General features: G+C 34.2%; 1 protein-coding gene across 5 annotated transcripts in view; it reads left to right on the forward strand.

The window, feature by feature from the left end:
• Positions 1 to 14,427, forward strand: part of LOC106051513 (uncharacterized) — a 54,427-nt gene that overhangs the window by 10,864 nt on the left and 29,136 nt on the right. For all 5 annotated transcript variants that reach the window (XM_056015179.1, XM_056015178.1, XM_056015182.1 and 2 more), the window contains exons 2-10: positions 330 to 5,902; positions 6,299 to 6,394; positions 7,006 to 7,111; positions 8,752 to 8,855; positions 9,496 to 9,581; positions 9,755 to 9,899; positions 11,718 to 11,859; positions 12,122 to 12,382; positions 13,213 to 13,351. In XM_056015179.1, the coding sequence (XP_055871154.1) occupies positions 773 to 5,902; positions 6,299 to 6,394; positions 7,006 to 7,111; positions 8,752 to 8,855; positions 9,496 to 9,581; positions 9,755 to 9,899; positions 11,718 to 11,859; positions 12,122 to 12,382; positions 13,213 to 13,351 (6,209 nt within the window). In that variant the 5' untranslated portion in view covers positions 330 to 772. The remainder of the gene's footprint in view (positions 1 to 329; positions 5,903 to 6,298; positions 6,395 to 7,005; positions 7,112 to 8,751; positions 8,856 to 9,495; positions 9,582 to 9,754; positions 9,900 to 11,717; positions 11,860 to 12,121; positions 12,383 to 13,212; positions 13,352 to 14,427) is intronic.

Raw genomic sequence — 14,427 nt, forward strand, 5'->3', positions numbered from 1 at the left:
CACTTGAGAGCTTCGGACTGTGGCTTACTGACCATAAGAATTGAGACCCACTACCCCATAACATTCTCCTATCGACTGTCAAGTTCTTCAATTTTAAACACACAGCAGACGTTAAGATTTTCTGCATTCTTTCTTTCTGAAACTATTTTCTGTATGTTTTCTGCTTAGATTCCATTGGCTCAATATGTCGTCTATCATTTGAGTAGCCCTATCTGCGCACGCGTCTACTCTTTTCAAAGTCCGTTACAGGGCTGGATAAGGCTGGGTGATTTTGACCGCGTATTGATATATTCACTTCGTTCGCTAATGTTGTGTGTCATTTCCAACAGTGTGTGTGAACATCTTATAAATAATGTACTGCCTGATATTAAGGATTAATTATTTGGAAACATTTCTCTAATTGGTATTGACTGGCTTGGTTAAAACGTGTGGGTTTATACACTGAATGTTAGCTCGTGTTTTTAAAGAATGGGAACAAGTTATGGACTCTTCTAATGTGAATGTGTACTGAAAATTCATTGGAATAATAGATCTATGTGCTGACTGAAACTCGGTGCTTGTGTATTTCCTATGGATATGATCAACCGAAACATCTCTCTCTGATCTATTTGTATGACCTGACACAAGTTGTGAGTACTGAAGAAAGAGAACAAGGATCAAGACTCACTTGTGATATAACCTTTCGGTTGACATGCTGGCACATAGTGTATTGTGTGTGATTAACACACTTTCCACATATACGGTAGCCTGATATGTGACACAACTGGTACAGATGTCAGGTTTCAGGGGCGCCTCCCTCGACGAGGACGAGGATGTGTTTCTTTCGTGTGAGGAGGACGACTGCGGTACTGCAGCGGAAGGCGCCGCTGTGAGTGTCAACGGGGCGCCCAGGGAAGACGTGCCGGGATTCAGGTGCAGCTCCTGCCAGAGAGTGACAATCATGGATATTGTCCACACAGGTGTAATTATACGGCCAGTATCCTTGATACCCAGCCATGAACTGCCTCAAGAATCATCGATACAGAAAGATTCAACAAAAAATACACCACCAGCAGATGACTCTGATACATCAGCAGTAGAATTGATACAAGAAAGGCCACCTGCACAATCAGTTCAAAGCTTATCATTAGAATGCTTAGTTAAAGAAGGGCAGTCTGATAAATGGACACACAAAGAATCACTTAAACAAGAAATACCACCAGTAGATTCTACAGACCATACACCTCTAGTAAAAGAAACACCATCAGCACACTCTTTACTAGAAACATCATCAGAACACACATTGCTAGAGACATCATCAGTACAAGCAACACTGGAAACATCATCAGTGCTGTCAGTAGTAGAAACAGCATCAGTACCACAAGCACTAGAAAGTACAACACCTTTACAATCAGCTGTAGAAACAGCATCAGTACCACAAACACTAGAAAGCTCAACACCTGTACAATCAGTAGTAGAAACAGCACCAGTACCACAAGCACTAGAAAGCTCAGCACCTGTACAATCAGTAGTAGAAACAGCATCAGTACCACAAGCTTTAAAAGGCACAACACCTGTACAATCAGCATTGGTAGTACAAGAATATGTCGTTCAAGAAATGCCATCAGTAGATTCAACACAAGATACAAGATCAGTAGAATCAACACAAAATACAATATCAGTAAAATCAACACAACATACAATATCAGTTGAATCAACACAAAATACATCAGTAAAATTAACACAAGAAACAACATCAGTAGAATTAACACAAGAAACAACATCAGTAAAATCAACACAAGATACTCCATCAGTAGAATTAACACAAGATACAACATCAGTAAAATCAACACAAGATACAACATCAGTAAAATCAATACAAGATATAACATCAGTAGAATCAACACAAAACACAACAGTTGTACATGCAACACCAGAAATACCCTTAAAACAACCATCAAAAGTTACATTATTACAGCAATCAACCCCATTAGTACAGTCCTCATTAGAAACACCTTCTGTACAATCAATGCCAACACTAAAATCACCCCATGAAGCATTAGTAGTACAACCATCACCTGAAACAGTAGCATCAACACAAGGTAATCCACCAATACCTCTGACACAGCAAACACCATCAGTTAAAGAAACAAGAACAGTACAATCAATGCAAGGAAATCAACCATTGAAATTCAAAAATGAAACACCACAAAAAGAATTAACAAAAATCATACCACTAGTAAATTCAATTCAAGAAATACCATCAAAACCAACACAAGAAGTACCACTTGTAGAAAAAATACCACCAGAAGAATCACACAATAAACTGCAAATACAAACATCAAAAGAAACTCCACCAGTGCAAATAAAACCTGAAAGACCATTAGTACAATCAAGACAAGAAACACCTAAAAAAAAATCAAACCAAAATCTATCACCAGTACAATCAACACAAGATACAACACCAGTACAATCAACACAAGATACAACGCCAGTACAATCAACACAAGATACAACGCCAGTACAATCAACACATGATACAACACCATTACAATCAACACAAGATACAACACCATTACAATCAACACAAGATACAACACCATTACAATCAACACAAGATACAACACCATTTCAATCAACACAAGATACAACACCATTACAATCAACACAAGATACAACGCCAGTACAATCAACACAAGATACAACACCATTACAATCAACACAAGATACAACACCAGTACAATCAACACAAGATACAACACCATTACAATCAACACAAGATACAACACCAGTACAATCAACACAAGATACAACACCATTACAATCAACACAAGATACAACACCATTACAATCAACACAAGATACAACACCATTACAATTAACACAAGATACAATGCCAGTACAATCAACACAAGATACAACACCATTACAATCAACACAAGATACACCACCATTACAATCAACAGAAGATACAACACCATTACAATCAACACAAGATACACCACCATTGCAATCAACACAAGATACAACGCCAGTACAATCAACACAAGATACAACACCATTACAATCAACACAAGATACAACACCAGTACAATCAACACAAGATACAACACCATTACAATCAACACAAGATACACCACCATTACAATCAACACAAGATACAACACCATTACAATCAACACAAGATACAACACCATTGCAATCAACACAAGATACAACACCATTACAATCAACACAAGATACACCACCATTACAATCAACACAAGATATTACACCATTACAATCAACACAAGATACAACATCATTACAATCAACACAAGATACAACACCATTACAATCAACACAAGATACACCACCATTACAATCAACACAAGATACAACACCATTTCAATCAACACAAGATACAACACCATTACAATCAACACAATATACAACACCATTTCAATCAACACAAGATACAACACCATTACAATCAACACAAGATACAACACCATTGCAATCAACACAAGATACAACACCATTACAATCAACACAAGATACAACACCAGTACAATTAACACAAGATACAACACCATTACAATCAACACAAGATACAACGCCAGTACAATCAACACAAGATACAACACCATTACAATCAACACAAGATACAACACCAGTACAATCAACACAAGATACAACACCATTACAATCAACACAAGATACAACACCAGTACAATTAACACATGATACAACACCAGTACAATCAACACAAGATACAACACCAATACAATTAACACATGATACAAAAGTAAAATCAACACAAGATACAACACCAATACAATTAACACATGATACAAAAGTAAAATCAACACAAGATACAACACCAATACAATTAACACATGATACAAAAGTAAAATCTACACAAGATACAACACCAATACAATTAACACATGATACAAAAGTAAAATCTACACAAGATACAACACCAATACAATTAACATATGATACAAAAGTAAAATCTACACAAGATACAACACCATTGCAATCAACACATGATACAAAAGTAAAATCAACACAAGAAATACCACCAATGCAATCTACACAAGATATACTACCATCAGAAGTGGAAAAAGATGCATCATTGAAATTTTCTCAAGACACACTAACATTGGAATCATCTGATGTTACATCTTCAAAAACACCATTATCTCAAGAATCAACACACATTGCACCATTAAATATATCAGCCCAAGACACAATGTCAAAACTCTCAACTCCAGTAATTAATTCATCAACACAAAACTCATATAACAATGCATCAACACAAGTGAAAACTAACCTAGATAAACAAAGCAAACTCAACTATTCTACTGACACAGAAAGAAATAACATTGGTAGTGTTGATGCAAATGCGCAAGTCATTGAAGCATTTGATGTTAAAGATGTGATGGATGTCAGAACTGTAAACTTAAATACGAAAAATAAACAGAGTTTTGAATGTGAGCAAAATTTTACAAATATGGACACCTATTTTTTTACAAATGAAGCCAAAATAGTAGACTCGGTGTGTGATGGTGCAAGTAATGTTGATGCTGAGAAAGATGAAGTTACTGATCATGAGTTTTTTGTTGATGGTTGTGATGATAATATTGCAGATGGTGACAATGCTGACAGCATTGCTGAGGATGACATTGCTGAGGATAACAATGGTGATAACATTGCTGATGTTGAAATTGATAATTACATTTCTGATTATGGCCCTGATGATAACATTGTTTACGATGACAATGATGGTGGTAGGATTGATGATGAAGGCGATATTGAAGCAACTGTTGATGATGATGAGGAGGATGAAGATAGATTAGATAATGAACAAGAAATATTTGACCTAGATGATCTGAATAATGAAGATACTGAAGGCTTCATTGACAGTCATGTTTACCATCGTGTGGACTTGACTGGTAGATCTCCAAAGCAAAAGAGATTGTTTGGTTTAAAGCCTTTAATTTTATCTGAAGTGGCTGAGGAAACTGATGCTGACTATGACACAAATGCTCTGGCATTAGATCTAAGTCAAAGGGGAATAAATCCGGACATGTATTTAATGTCTGGAAATGTTAGACAATCATGGGTGCACCCCAACCTAAAAGTACCTTTCCCAGTGGTTAAAAGTTGTGTGGTAGATGATGGCCAGGTGGCCACTGATAGTGAGGATGACAAATGGAGTGTTGATAGCCTCTGTGAAGAAAGCATACTGAGCCAGTCTATAAGCTCAATGGAAAGCTGTGTTGAGAACAGGACCATGACGATGCCTTCCCATTCTCACAATGACAAGCTAGATGACAGCCTGGATTATTCTGCATCTCTGGATAGGGAGTCCCTTGATGGGATGTTTGCTGATACAGATTCTGGATACATTCACAGTATCAGTATGATGGACAGTCTTAGTAGTTTACAGTTCAGTGAGATGGATTATCATTCCATGAATACGCCACAAACCACAAACTTGGATGATCTTAGTTCAAACAAGAGAAATAGTTCACTTTTGCAGAACTCATGTAGTTTAAACCATCCTGAAGTTAGTATCAGGCCTTTGCAATGCAATTTAGGACCTTTGCAGTTTAGTGGTCCATATTGCCCAGAGGATAACCAGTTAACACCAAAAGCAGATGTCAGTGCCTCCACTACCAACCTAAGTGCACCATATCATACCGATATTGATAACACACCAACGCCCAATGCTGATCATGTTCCATTTGGCCAGTTGGATGTATCAGCCACTCAAACCATTGGTGGTGGTTTGAATGTAAGCTCACCAAGTTATCCAGGTGGTCAGAAATCTAGTTTGGTTGTTCATAAAGAGGATATTGTTGATGGCAAGGGTTCTAACTATTCTATTAGTTCTAAAACTAGACTAGACACAGAAAGGATAGATTCAGTCCAGGTGTGTTTTCCAAGACTTCAGTGTCTGTTTTGTTGTGTTTTTGTCCATATTTGTAGTTGCAGTTCATTGAAGTCACTACATAAGTAATTATCATTGTTTATTTTTGTTAAAAAAAAAAAATAGTAATCTGTTAGTCTGTTTCATTCAAAAGTTTTTCCATTACAGAATGTGAATTATTTTCTTATTTTTGTTGCTTTATCCAGTTTAACATGAATATATTTTTTTTTTCATCTTTACTGTTTTTCATTTATACTGTTTTTATGTGGATATCTAGATTTAATGTTAGTAGCTGTGTCCAAGGTTCAAGTCAGCTAATTTATCACTTTTTAAGTTTTTCCCCACAAGCTTACATTTGTTTTATAAGAATTCATTTTGTATATATTTATGTTTTCCCAGGCCAAGTTAAGGTCATCCCTTTTATGGCTTCTGTCCAAAGTGTATGGCTGCAATGTACCTAAAGAACTCCAGGATCCGTTTTATCAAACTGCTGAGGTAGGAATAATGAGTAATTTTTTAAATTACTGTGATGCAAAAGGGTTAATATTAATAAATGTGTTGCAAAAGGTTAACATTAATAGGCGTACTTAGTATTAATATTTATGCTAAATTATTTTTTCTTTAAATTTGAATGCTGTTACATAAACATAGATAATGTTTTCTCTTAACATTGTCTATTTGTTATATTTGTGATAGAAGAATCATTTGGTGAATATTTTAGCTACTTTTTATGAAATAAGGGTTTAGCTCAACCTTTTGCACCATAAACTAATAAGGTTTGCCTTCATGGAGATGTTCACCTGATAAGAAATGTAGAAAATTTTGAGACTTTCATGTAATTTAGAATTAATGAGACTTCCCCATACCTTAGAATTTATGAGACTTCCCCATACTTTAGAATATCTAAGACTTTCCCATACTCAGAATTTATGAGACTTTCCTATACCTCAGAACTTAAAAAACCTGATTTATGAGACTTTTCAATACCACAGAGTTTATGAGACTTCCCCATGCCCCAGAACTTAACAAATCCATACAGCAATAGTTTAGCTGAAAAAGTAAAGAAGAACAAAAGAAATGTAATCTGATGGTTGCACTTATTTCAGGGTCAGGTGGTTCTGCGTCCAGTCATGGTCAACTACATGTCATCCAGTGAGCTCTACTGCCAGGCTTGCTGGAACATGTTCCCAGAGACTCATACTCAGTGGAAAGGTCAGTATCTGAACCAGGGTTTTGAAGCGCTCAATAGTCTTATCTTATGAGGTACTATGTTAATTTTTTAATTAGTTACACATACCTCATCATTAGCTAATGAATTAACTAGTTACCCTAAATGCTCATTAATAAGTAAAATAGAATGAAACTTAATAATGGATTTAACATGCAGTACTTTTTTTTATGCTGAATTTCAATCAATTGTATAATGCAGTGATTAAAGGAAGTTAAAAGTGACTCAAAATATTTGTATTCCTTTTTTTTTATTTTTATGGACAGATTGGTTTAAAAAATTTTAATAAATAAAATATAAATATAGTCAACTAAAGCTACAACTGGCAAAGTTCACTGTGGTCATATAGAATTGAAAAAAAAATAGTATTGGAACATGTTTTTTCAGAGTAGTTATTTTCTAGATATATATATATATAACCAGCTATAAATATTAGGATAACTATTTGTGAATTTGACTGTGATTTGGTTTGTCTTACTGGTATCTTGATCATTATTTCTGAAACCTGGGCTTGTAATCTAGAAATGTTCAAGTGTTATTCACATGCATTTTGGATTACTTTTTGGTTCTTTTGGAGGTTATAAACCTTTTTTGTCTTTCATTTTTTGTATCTTTCTTTATTCCTCCTTTTCTATCTTATCTTATATATTACAGACGTTACTTCAAAAAAGAAGATAATTAAGTCTTTAGCATTTCATGTGTCAATCTAGTTATGCATGTTAATCAATGACTTAAACTGTGCTAAGTTGTTGGTTTTCAGATTCTTTATGACTTGTGAAGGTTATCATTTAGTTCTGTCTTCCATATTTCATTTCACACTGTGCTTTGTGTTGATACTTGGTCATTGGTTTGTAGCTCCAAACACCTAGTACAACTAAACCTGTCTAGGTGTATTAAAATGTTAATGTAGAACTTTAAATAAACTTCTAGACTTCTTTTGAAACAAACTTGGATACAGATATATACACAGCTTTCAACTTCACTATAGATGAATGCAGAAACACAAGTTAAACAATGATACTTAAACAAGCTCTAACTCTCTTAAAATCCATGCTTGTTCTCCCCCTTTTTCAGCTCTTTTAGCTCTGTATAATTTACTTGAACTATGACAGACCACTGCATGATTTCATCAGAATCTGTTTAGCCTACACAACCTAAGCATCAGACCACCTTTTCTCAAGTTTAGATCAGAATGACACTCAATAACACTTAGTAAAATTTTATTCAGTGTAAAATGGCCAGCATATTGCCAATGTTTATAATTCAAATCAGCATACATATTAGATCAATCTTAGATGAGTCTAAACCAGATGTCTCAGTTTAAACCAGCCTCTGTATTCCCTGATTATTTTATGTTTTTTTTTTTTTTTTTTTTTTTTTTTTTGCATTTTTATATATCCAAATGTTTTTAATCAAAACTTGACCTGAATGAGCAGCACATCTGAGAGTTTAAGGCTTATTGCCATGAAAGGATGGGTCACATGTGGTTCTTTTATGTAAGTTGCCTCCCAGGTTTTAGAGCTGTGAATGTAAGCACTCACAGGGGGTATACATGTGATACAGTTGGCTAGTTACATGTAAAGAATCTGTAAAAAAAACTCCCAACATTTAATGTATTCACTAGGCCACTGGAGCATCATACAGGTGTTGTCTAGGAAAGGAATCTACATCTCAGATGAGACTTCAGTTACAGAAACTGTCTTGGTTCAGACTGCACCTATAAAATTGGTCAGTAATATTTAGTGCAAGTAAACACAAAATTTGTTATTAGCTTATTAAATATAAACTGACTTAAATTTATCTTCTATCACTATAAACTTTTTTTTTTATCTCTGTCCTTTTGCTCCAGTGCCTGCTCTCAATAATTGAAATATAGCCTCAATTATTTTTTACTATTTATGATTATATTTATTTTAAAAAAAGCATCTCCCTAACTTAAAAAAATGACCCACAAAAAGATCCAGATATTAAATTCAATACTTCACCTGGATTCAGGGCACGACATGACCTAGAATGTGCCAATGTGTCAAATATTTAAAAAATTCACCAGGATTCGAACCGGGATCTCTGTGCAGATCCAAGCTCTTTACCACTCAGCTACCGCGCCTCAATTTTGTTTCTATCATTGGCTACAGATGCTTTATTCATTTAAAGCAGTTTTAACAGCCTGATTTTTTTGTATATCTTTATATGTTGGGATTCTCAACCTACATTAACTAGATCTACATTCAGAAAATCAAATTAATGCAGAATTGTTCTTTCAGAATCTAAGATTTGATAGAATTCAAAATTAGAAGTTATGAGTCTATTGACATGGTGTGATTCTGAGTTTCAAATTCATTAAGAAACTTTTGCTTTTGCTCATCAGAAAGCCCACCTGGCCTTGATAGATGCTATTATGAGAGCTTATATAAATGAAGTGGCCAGTGTAGAGAAAGTGGTTATAGCTGTCAAGTAAGTCAGAGAACCAAAATAGATAAAATAAATAAATATTAATCTTCATGAAATTAAGCTTAATATATATTTAAGATGAGGAAAAAAAAAAAACATAAAACCTCCAACACAATCAAATTCATTGTAATTTTTATAGGATTTTTAGATTAAAAAAAAAATCAATTTGTCTATAGACGTGTCGTAACATTCCCCGCATCAAGTGAGCTGCCAATGACATCGGATGAGGCTTTGACTTTTTGGATTAATAAAATTTGTACAGTTCTGCGAAATCCAGAAGCTGAGGGAGGTTCAATAGCAGGAGGTGAAACAGCACACAAGGTAAGTGTCTTAATAGTTCTTTATTATAAGTTCCTTTTCAATACTGGACAAATTTACTTTACAAGGATATTGTGTTTTTTTTTACAATGATCAACTAGTTTACTCTTTCCATTTATTTTGGTGGGTAGTGTAGTGCATGGACTGTCTGTGTGTCTTCACTTCCAGACATTTCAGCATGCATTAAACAATTCTTAGAATTGACTCATCTAGCTATTTCTTTGGAGTCAGTTCTTTCTAGTACTAACTTAAGCTGGACTATTTATATTAAAAAGTTTCATTTGTATGTATGTATATTTGACTGTAGTTTATAATAGATCATTTCATCTATCTACTTTACATTTTTTATCAGATACATCATTGGGTGTCTCAAATCACCAATTAACTTTTCAAGCTAATTCAAGTTTGCCCATTGCCCAAAATTTTTATAAAATAATTTAATATTTGTATGCAATACCACCTGTCATAACGTCAAGTGTTTTAATTAAAATGCAGAAAAAATGTGTTTTTCTCACCTCTCAGAAACATTCATATATTAGGTGTACACAGCCATTGCTACTTATGGTAAATTTTTGTTTAACATTGGCTTAAACCTCATAACAAAAAACCTAGGATGTTGACTTATCAATATATATGAATTTAAAACAGTAGGAGTTTGGCATATTTATCCTATCACCCCCTTTTTGTTAGGCAGGTGCGTTCTAAATAGTGTAAACATTGAGCTGTTATAAATTTATATTGCTAACAGATTTGTATTTTGAATCATGAAAACTATCTAAAAAGACAAAGAAATTGTTAGACTGTTGAAAGCTGTAATAAAATTTATTTTTTATCAAGATGACCCTGCAAAATCTATTTCAGAACAAAAGCTATTTTATAATGAAGTTTTTTGTTTTTTTAAATCTATGTCCAGATCCACTACAACACCCCATTCCAACCCCTTCATCAGTACATACAAATGTTTCATCTTTTTCACATATCTCCCCAAACTATTTTTTGGAAAACAAATAATAATTCATCTAAAGATGTTTTTCTCTTGACAATATTTTCATTAGTAATATTCATATTTTGATCCTTCCTCCTCTTGCTATTTTCCAGCAGATTTTTGCTATGACAGCTTCCGCTTTTTTTACCTGTTACTTGTCTTGTTTGTTCTTATTTAGTCAAATTATTGTGAATGAAGCATTCCTAGAGGGCTATTTTAAAATTACATGACTTTTTACCAGGCAACTCAGTTACTTACAAACACATCCAGGCCTGATTAAAGAAAAAACAATTTTCAATAATTGCTAAGTTCTTTTTTTTACACTGACGAGGTTACTCGGAAATGTTTTAGGTCCCAACTTAATTGATCAGATGGCATAAATTGTATAGTGTATAATGTTTACCTAGATATAATATAACTATCGTACATTATAAAGATTTGTTCTTACCTTAAATAAATAAATAAAATAAAATTTAATATAGGATTTGTTATTGAAAAAATGGCTTTCCGTTAATACACATGGTTTAAAGGAATTTAAATGTATATCTATTTAAAAAAAATGATTTTGTTAGTTCTAATGTATAATATAGCACCAGTTGAGAAGCTCTGCTACTGGCAGGCAAGCAGAGTGAGGTGCACTTAAGAAGGTTTAAAAAAAATAAGTTAATAATTGAGCTATTTTTGTGCTTCAGCAGATCAGTGGTCAGTCCAAAGCCACCTTGTTCTGCAGTTCATTCCATTGTCTGTAAGAAAAACACATTATCAGATCATTTCTCTCAACACGAAGGCTTATGTTGAAGCTATATTAAATTGATGAATTTGTCTCTATCCACCAGGGTCGAGCAGTGAGCAAGCCAGTCGTCCAGCGTGACCCAATCTATGTCCCGCTGTTGGAAGATCTGATGAGAGATATTGGTGATGGCTGCAGTGTGGCTGCTGTGATAGCCTACTATAGACCTCACCTAGTTAACATACAAGGTTAGTTAACTTATATTCTTAAAGTGATAATGTCTGTTAAGTTAGCCTCACAACAGAACTATATGTTAGCCCAACTATAGAAGCACAGTTGCTTAATCTAATGTATGGGAAGTTTTAGTTTTAGTTTTTTTACATAAAAACTCTTAATATAAATCTTGAAATTGATAAATAAAATATACACACATGCAAAGCAGTATTGACTTTTTTATTTTGTTCTGTTCGTTCAAACATTTCTATATCTATACATTTTGTGTGTTTCTAGAATTGTGCCTCAAAGACAATATAGGTATAGCAGACTCACTCTTTAACCTGCGGCAGATTGGGGAGTTCTGCAGGAATCATTTGCCCTGGAAAGCCTTTCACTTGACCTATGAGGATCTCCTGTACACCCACGAGTCCATGAAGGTCAACATTTTGACATTTTTGGCTGACCTTTTTTACTGCTTTGAAGGTCCTGGCAGCCCTGAGTCTGAAGCCAGTAGTGCCGCAGCTGCTCTGACTGCTGCAAAAGAAAAAATTGATGGTAAATAGTATATAAAGTACTTTTACAATTTTATAAATATGAACATGTCAAGAAATTAGAGTTTGATTAGGTTTATATAAATAAGTCGCGAAGTGGGCGACTGCTGTCAATCAAAACAAGATCGGAGCAGTACAAAAACTCGTTCGTACCTCACTCTGTCAGACTCTATCACCGCCACTCATTGATCAGGGAACATGAAAAGCACCAAGATACCTGTGTGTAGTCGCTGAATGAACTCTTTATGTTGTGTCTGTTGTATTTATGTGTATTTTTCTGTTGTGTTGTCTTTATATGAGAACAGAGTCCTTATAATCACAACAAATTTCCATAAGGATCAATAAAGCAGTCTTAGTCTTAGTCTTAAAAACTAACATACATAATGAACTAATACAAATTATTGTAAAGGCTTTGTAAAGGAAGTTAATAAATCAATAGATGCATCAATTTTCTGATTAAATATTTAAACAAGTGCATCACATTGTACTGTGCTACATAGATGAATACTAACAAAATATTTGTTAATGGGTATGTATTAAAAGAAAACACAAAAAACATTCATCATCAGCACTTCCAGTAAGAATGATTGCAAAATTTTGTTGGGGAAAAGAGACTTCATGTTAATTTGTATTCTTTAAGTCTCTCACTATTCCCATTGTTTGTTCTGTACTTGTAGTTTAATTTTAACTCTGAAAATTTCTTTTAGTATAATTAGTTATACAAAAAATCTATTGTTAGGTCTTAATTGTAATAACGTTGATGCCTTTTTTTTTTTTATTTTGATTTTTGCAGTTGAAAACATTTTCACTAATGATTGTTCTCTTTCATTTCAGCCATGCCAGCTGCTGGTAAAAAGAGCTCTTTATCCACTGTCCCAATCAGTGCTGTCACCAAGAAAAGTTTTCAAAGATTACCATTTGAGGACACTGCCAGCAATTTAGGAATGGCAAGGTCAAATGTCATTAGTCCCACGTAAGTATTTGTACAGCAAAGGATAAGCATACCTTAAGACAAATGTTTCATATCTTGGTTTTGTCAGAGGTAAGTTGGCTGTGTAGACAATTTCAAAATAATTCAAACTTTTGGAATCTTGTCCTTTGACGTAGAGCTTTTGCACTTTCTATTGATGTTTCTATTGAATAGTGGGTTTGAAACTTCATTCATAGGGCTAGCATTTTAATTTTGGATTTAAAGATTTTTAAATGTTTACCAGAAATTTCATGCTTTAAGTTCATTGGTTGATTGCTGAGGAGCTCTCATAGCATTTATTCAAAAGAAAAAGATTTACTTCTCTTTGGCTCTTTAGATTTCAAAGTAAACTAAATAAATATTTCTAAGTCCTCCCAACTCATATACTTTCTTGACTCAAATTGGAGAAAGTTATGGTCCTTATTTTGCTGGTCACACAACAATATTGTAAATATAGTAGGTTCTCTGCTTTTTTCATCCTGAGTTACGATGTTTCATGGTTACGATACAACTCTCTCTGATATGCAATATAAAGCCTTGTTTTGACATAATTGGTTTAGTGACGTAAATGTCATAAACGCAAACTTTGTATGTGGGAAATAGTTGCAGTGTCACGTGGCTGTGAACAGAGGAAGACCCCTGTTGCATTTGTACATCATTTTGGCTTGTTGCTTTGTCCTTGTCTTTTATATGTGTTCTGCTTTTGTTTATCATTTTGCCCTCTATTACGGCTCCCAAGCATCAGGCAGACTTTTCTGATGGCACTGCATTCAAAGAAGAGAAAAGCCATCACAATGGAAGGGAAATTAGATACTGTTAAGTGACCCGATAAGAAGGAAACGTCGACAAACATTGGTGGGTCGCTAGGACTAAGTCGTTCAACTTTTGCTTCGATTATAAAAGATAAAGATCACATCATTGAACATGTGAAAGATCTGATCCTTTGAAATTGACAGTGATAATGAAGCAGCATAGTGGTCTTAATATTTAGATGAAAAGATTATTAGTGCTTTGGTTGGAAGATTAAAATCAATCTCAGTGAGCCTTATTGTGATTCAGAATTGTGATTCTCGAGGCAT

The sequence above is a fragment of the Biomphalaria glabrata genome, chromosome 17 (assembly GCF_947242115.1).
Source record: "Biomphalaria glabrata chromosome 17, xgBioGlab47.1, whole genome shotgun sequence".
NCBI classification, from domain to species: domain Eukaryota; kingdom Metazoa; phylum Mollusca; class Gastropoda; family Planorbidae; genus Biomphalaria; species Biomphalaria glabrata.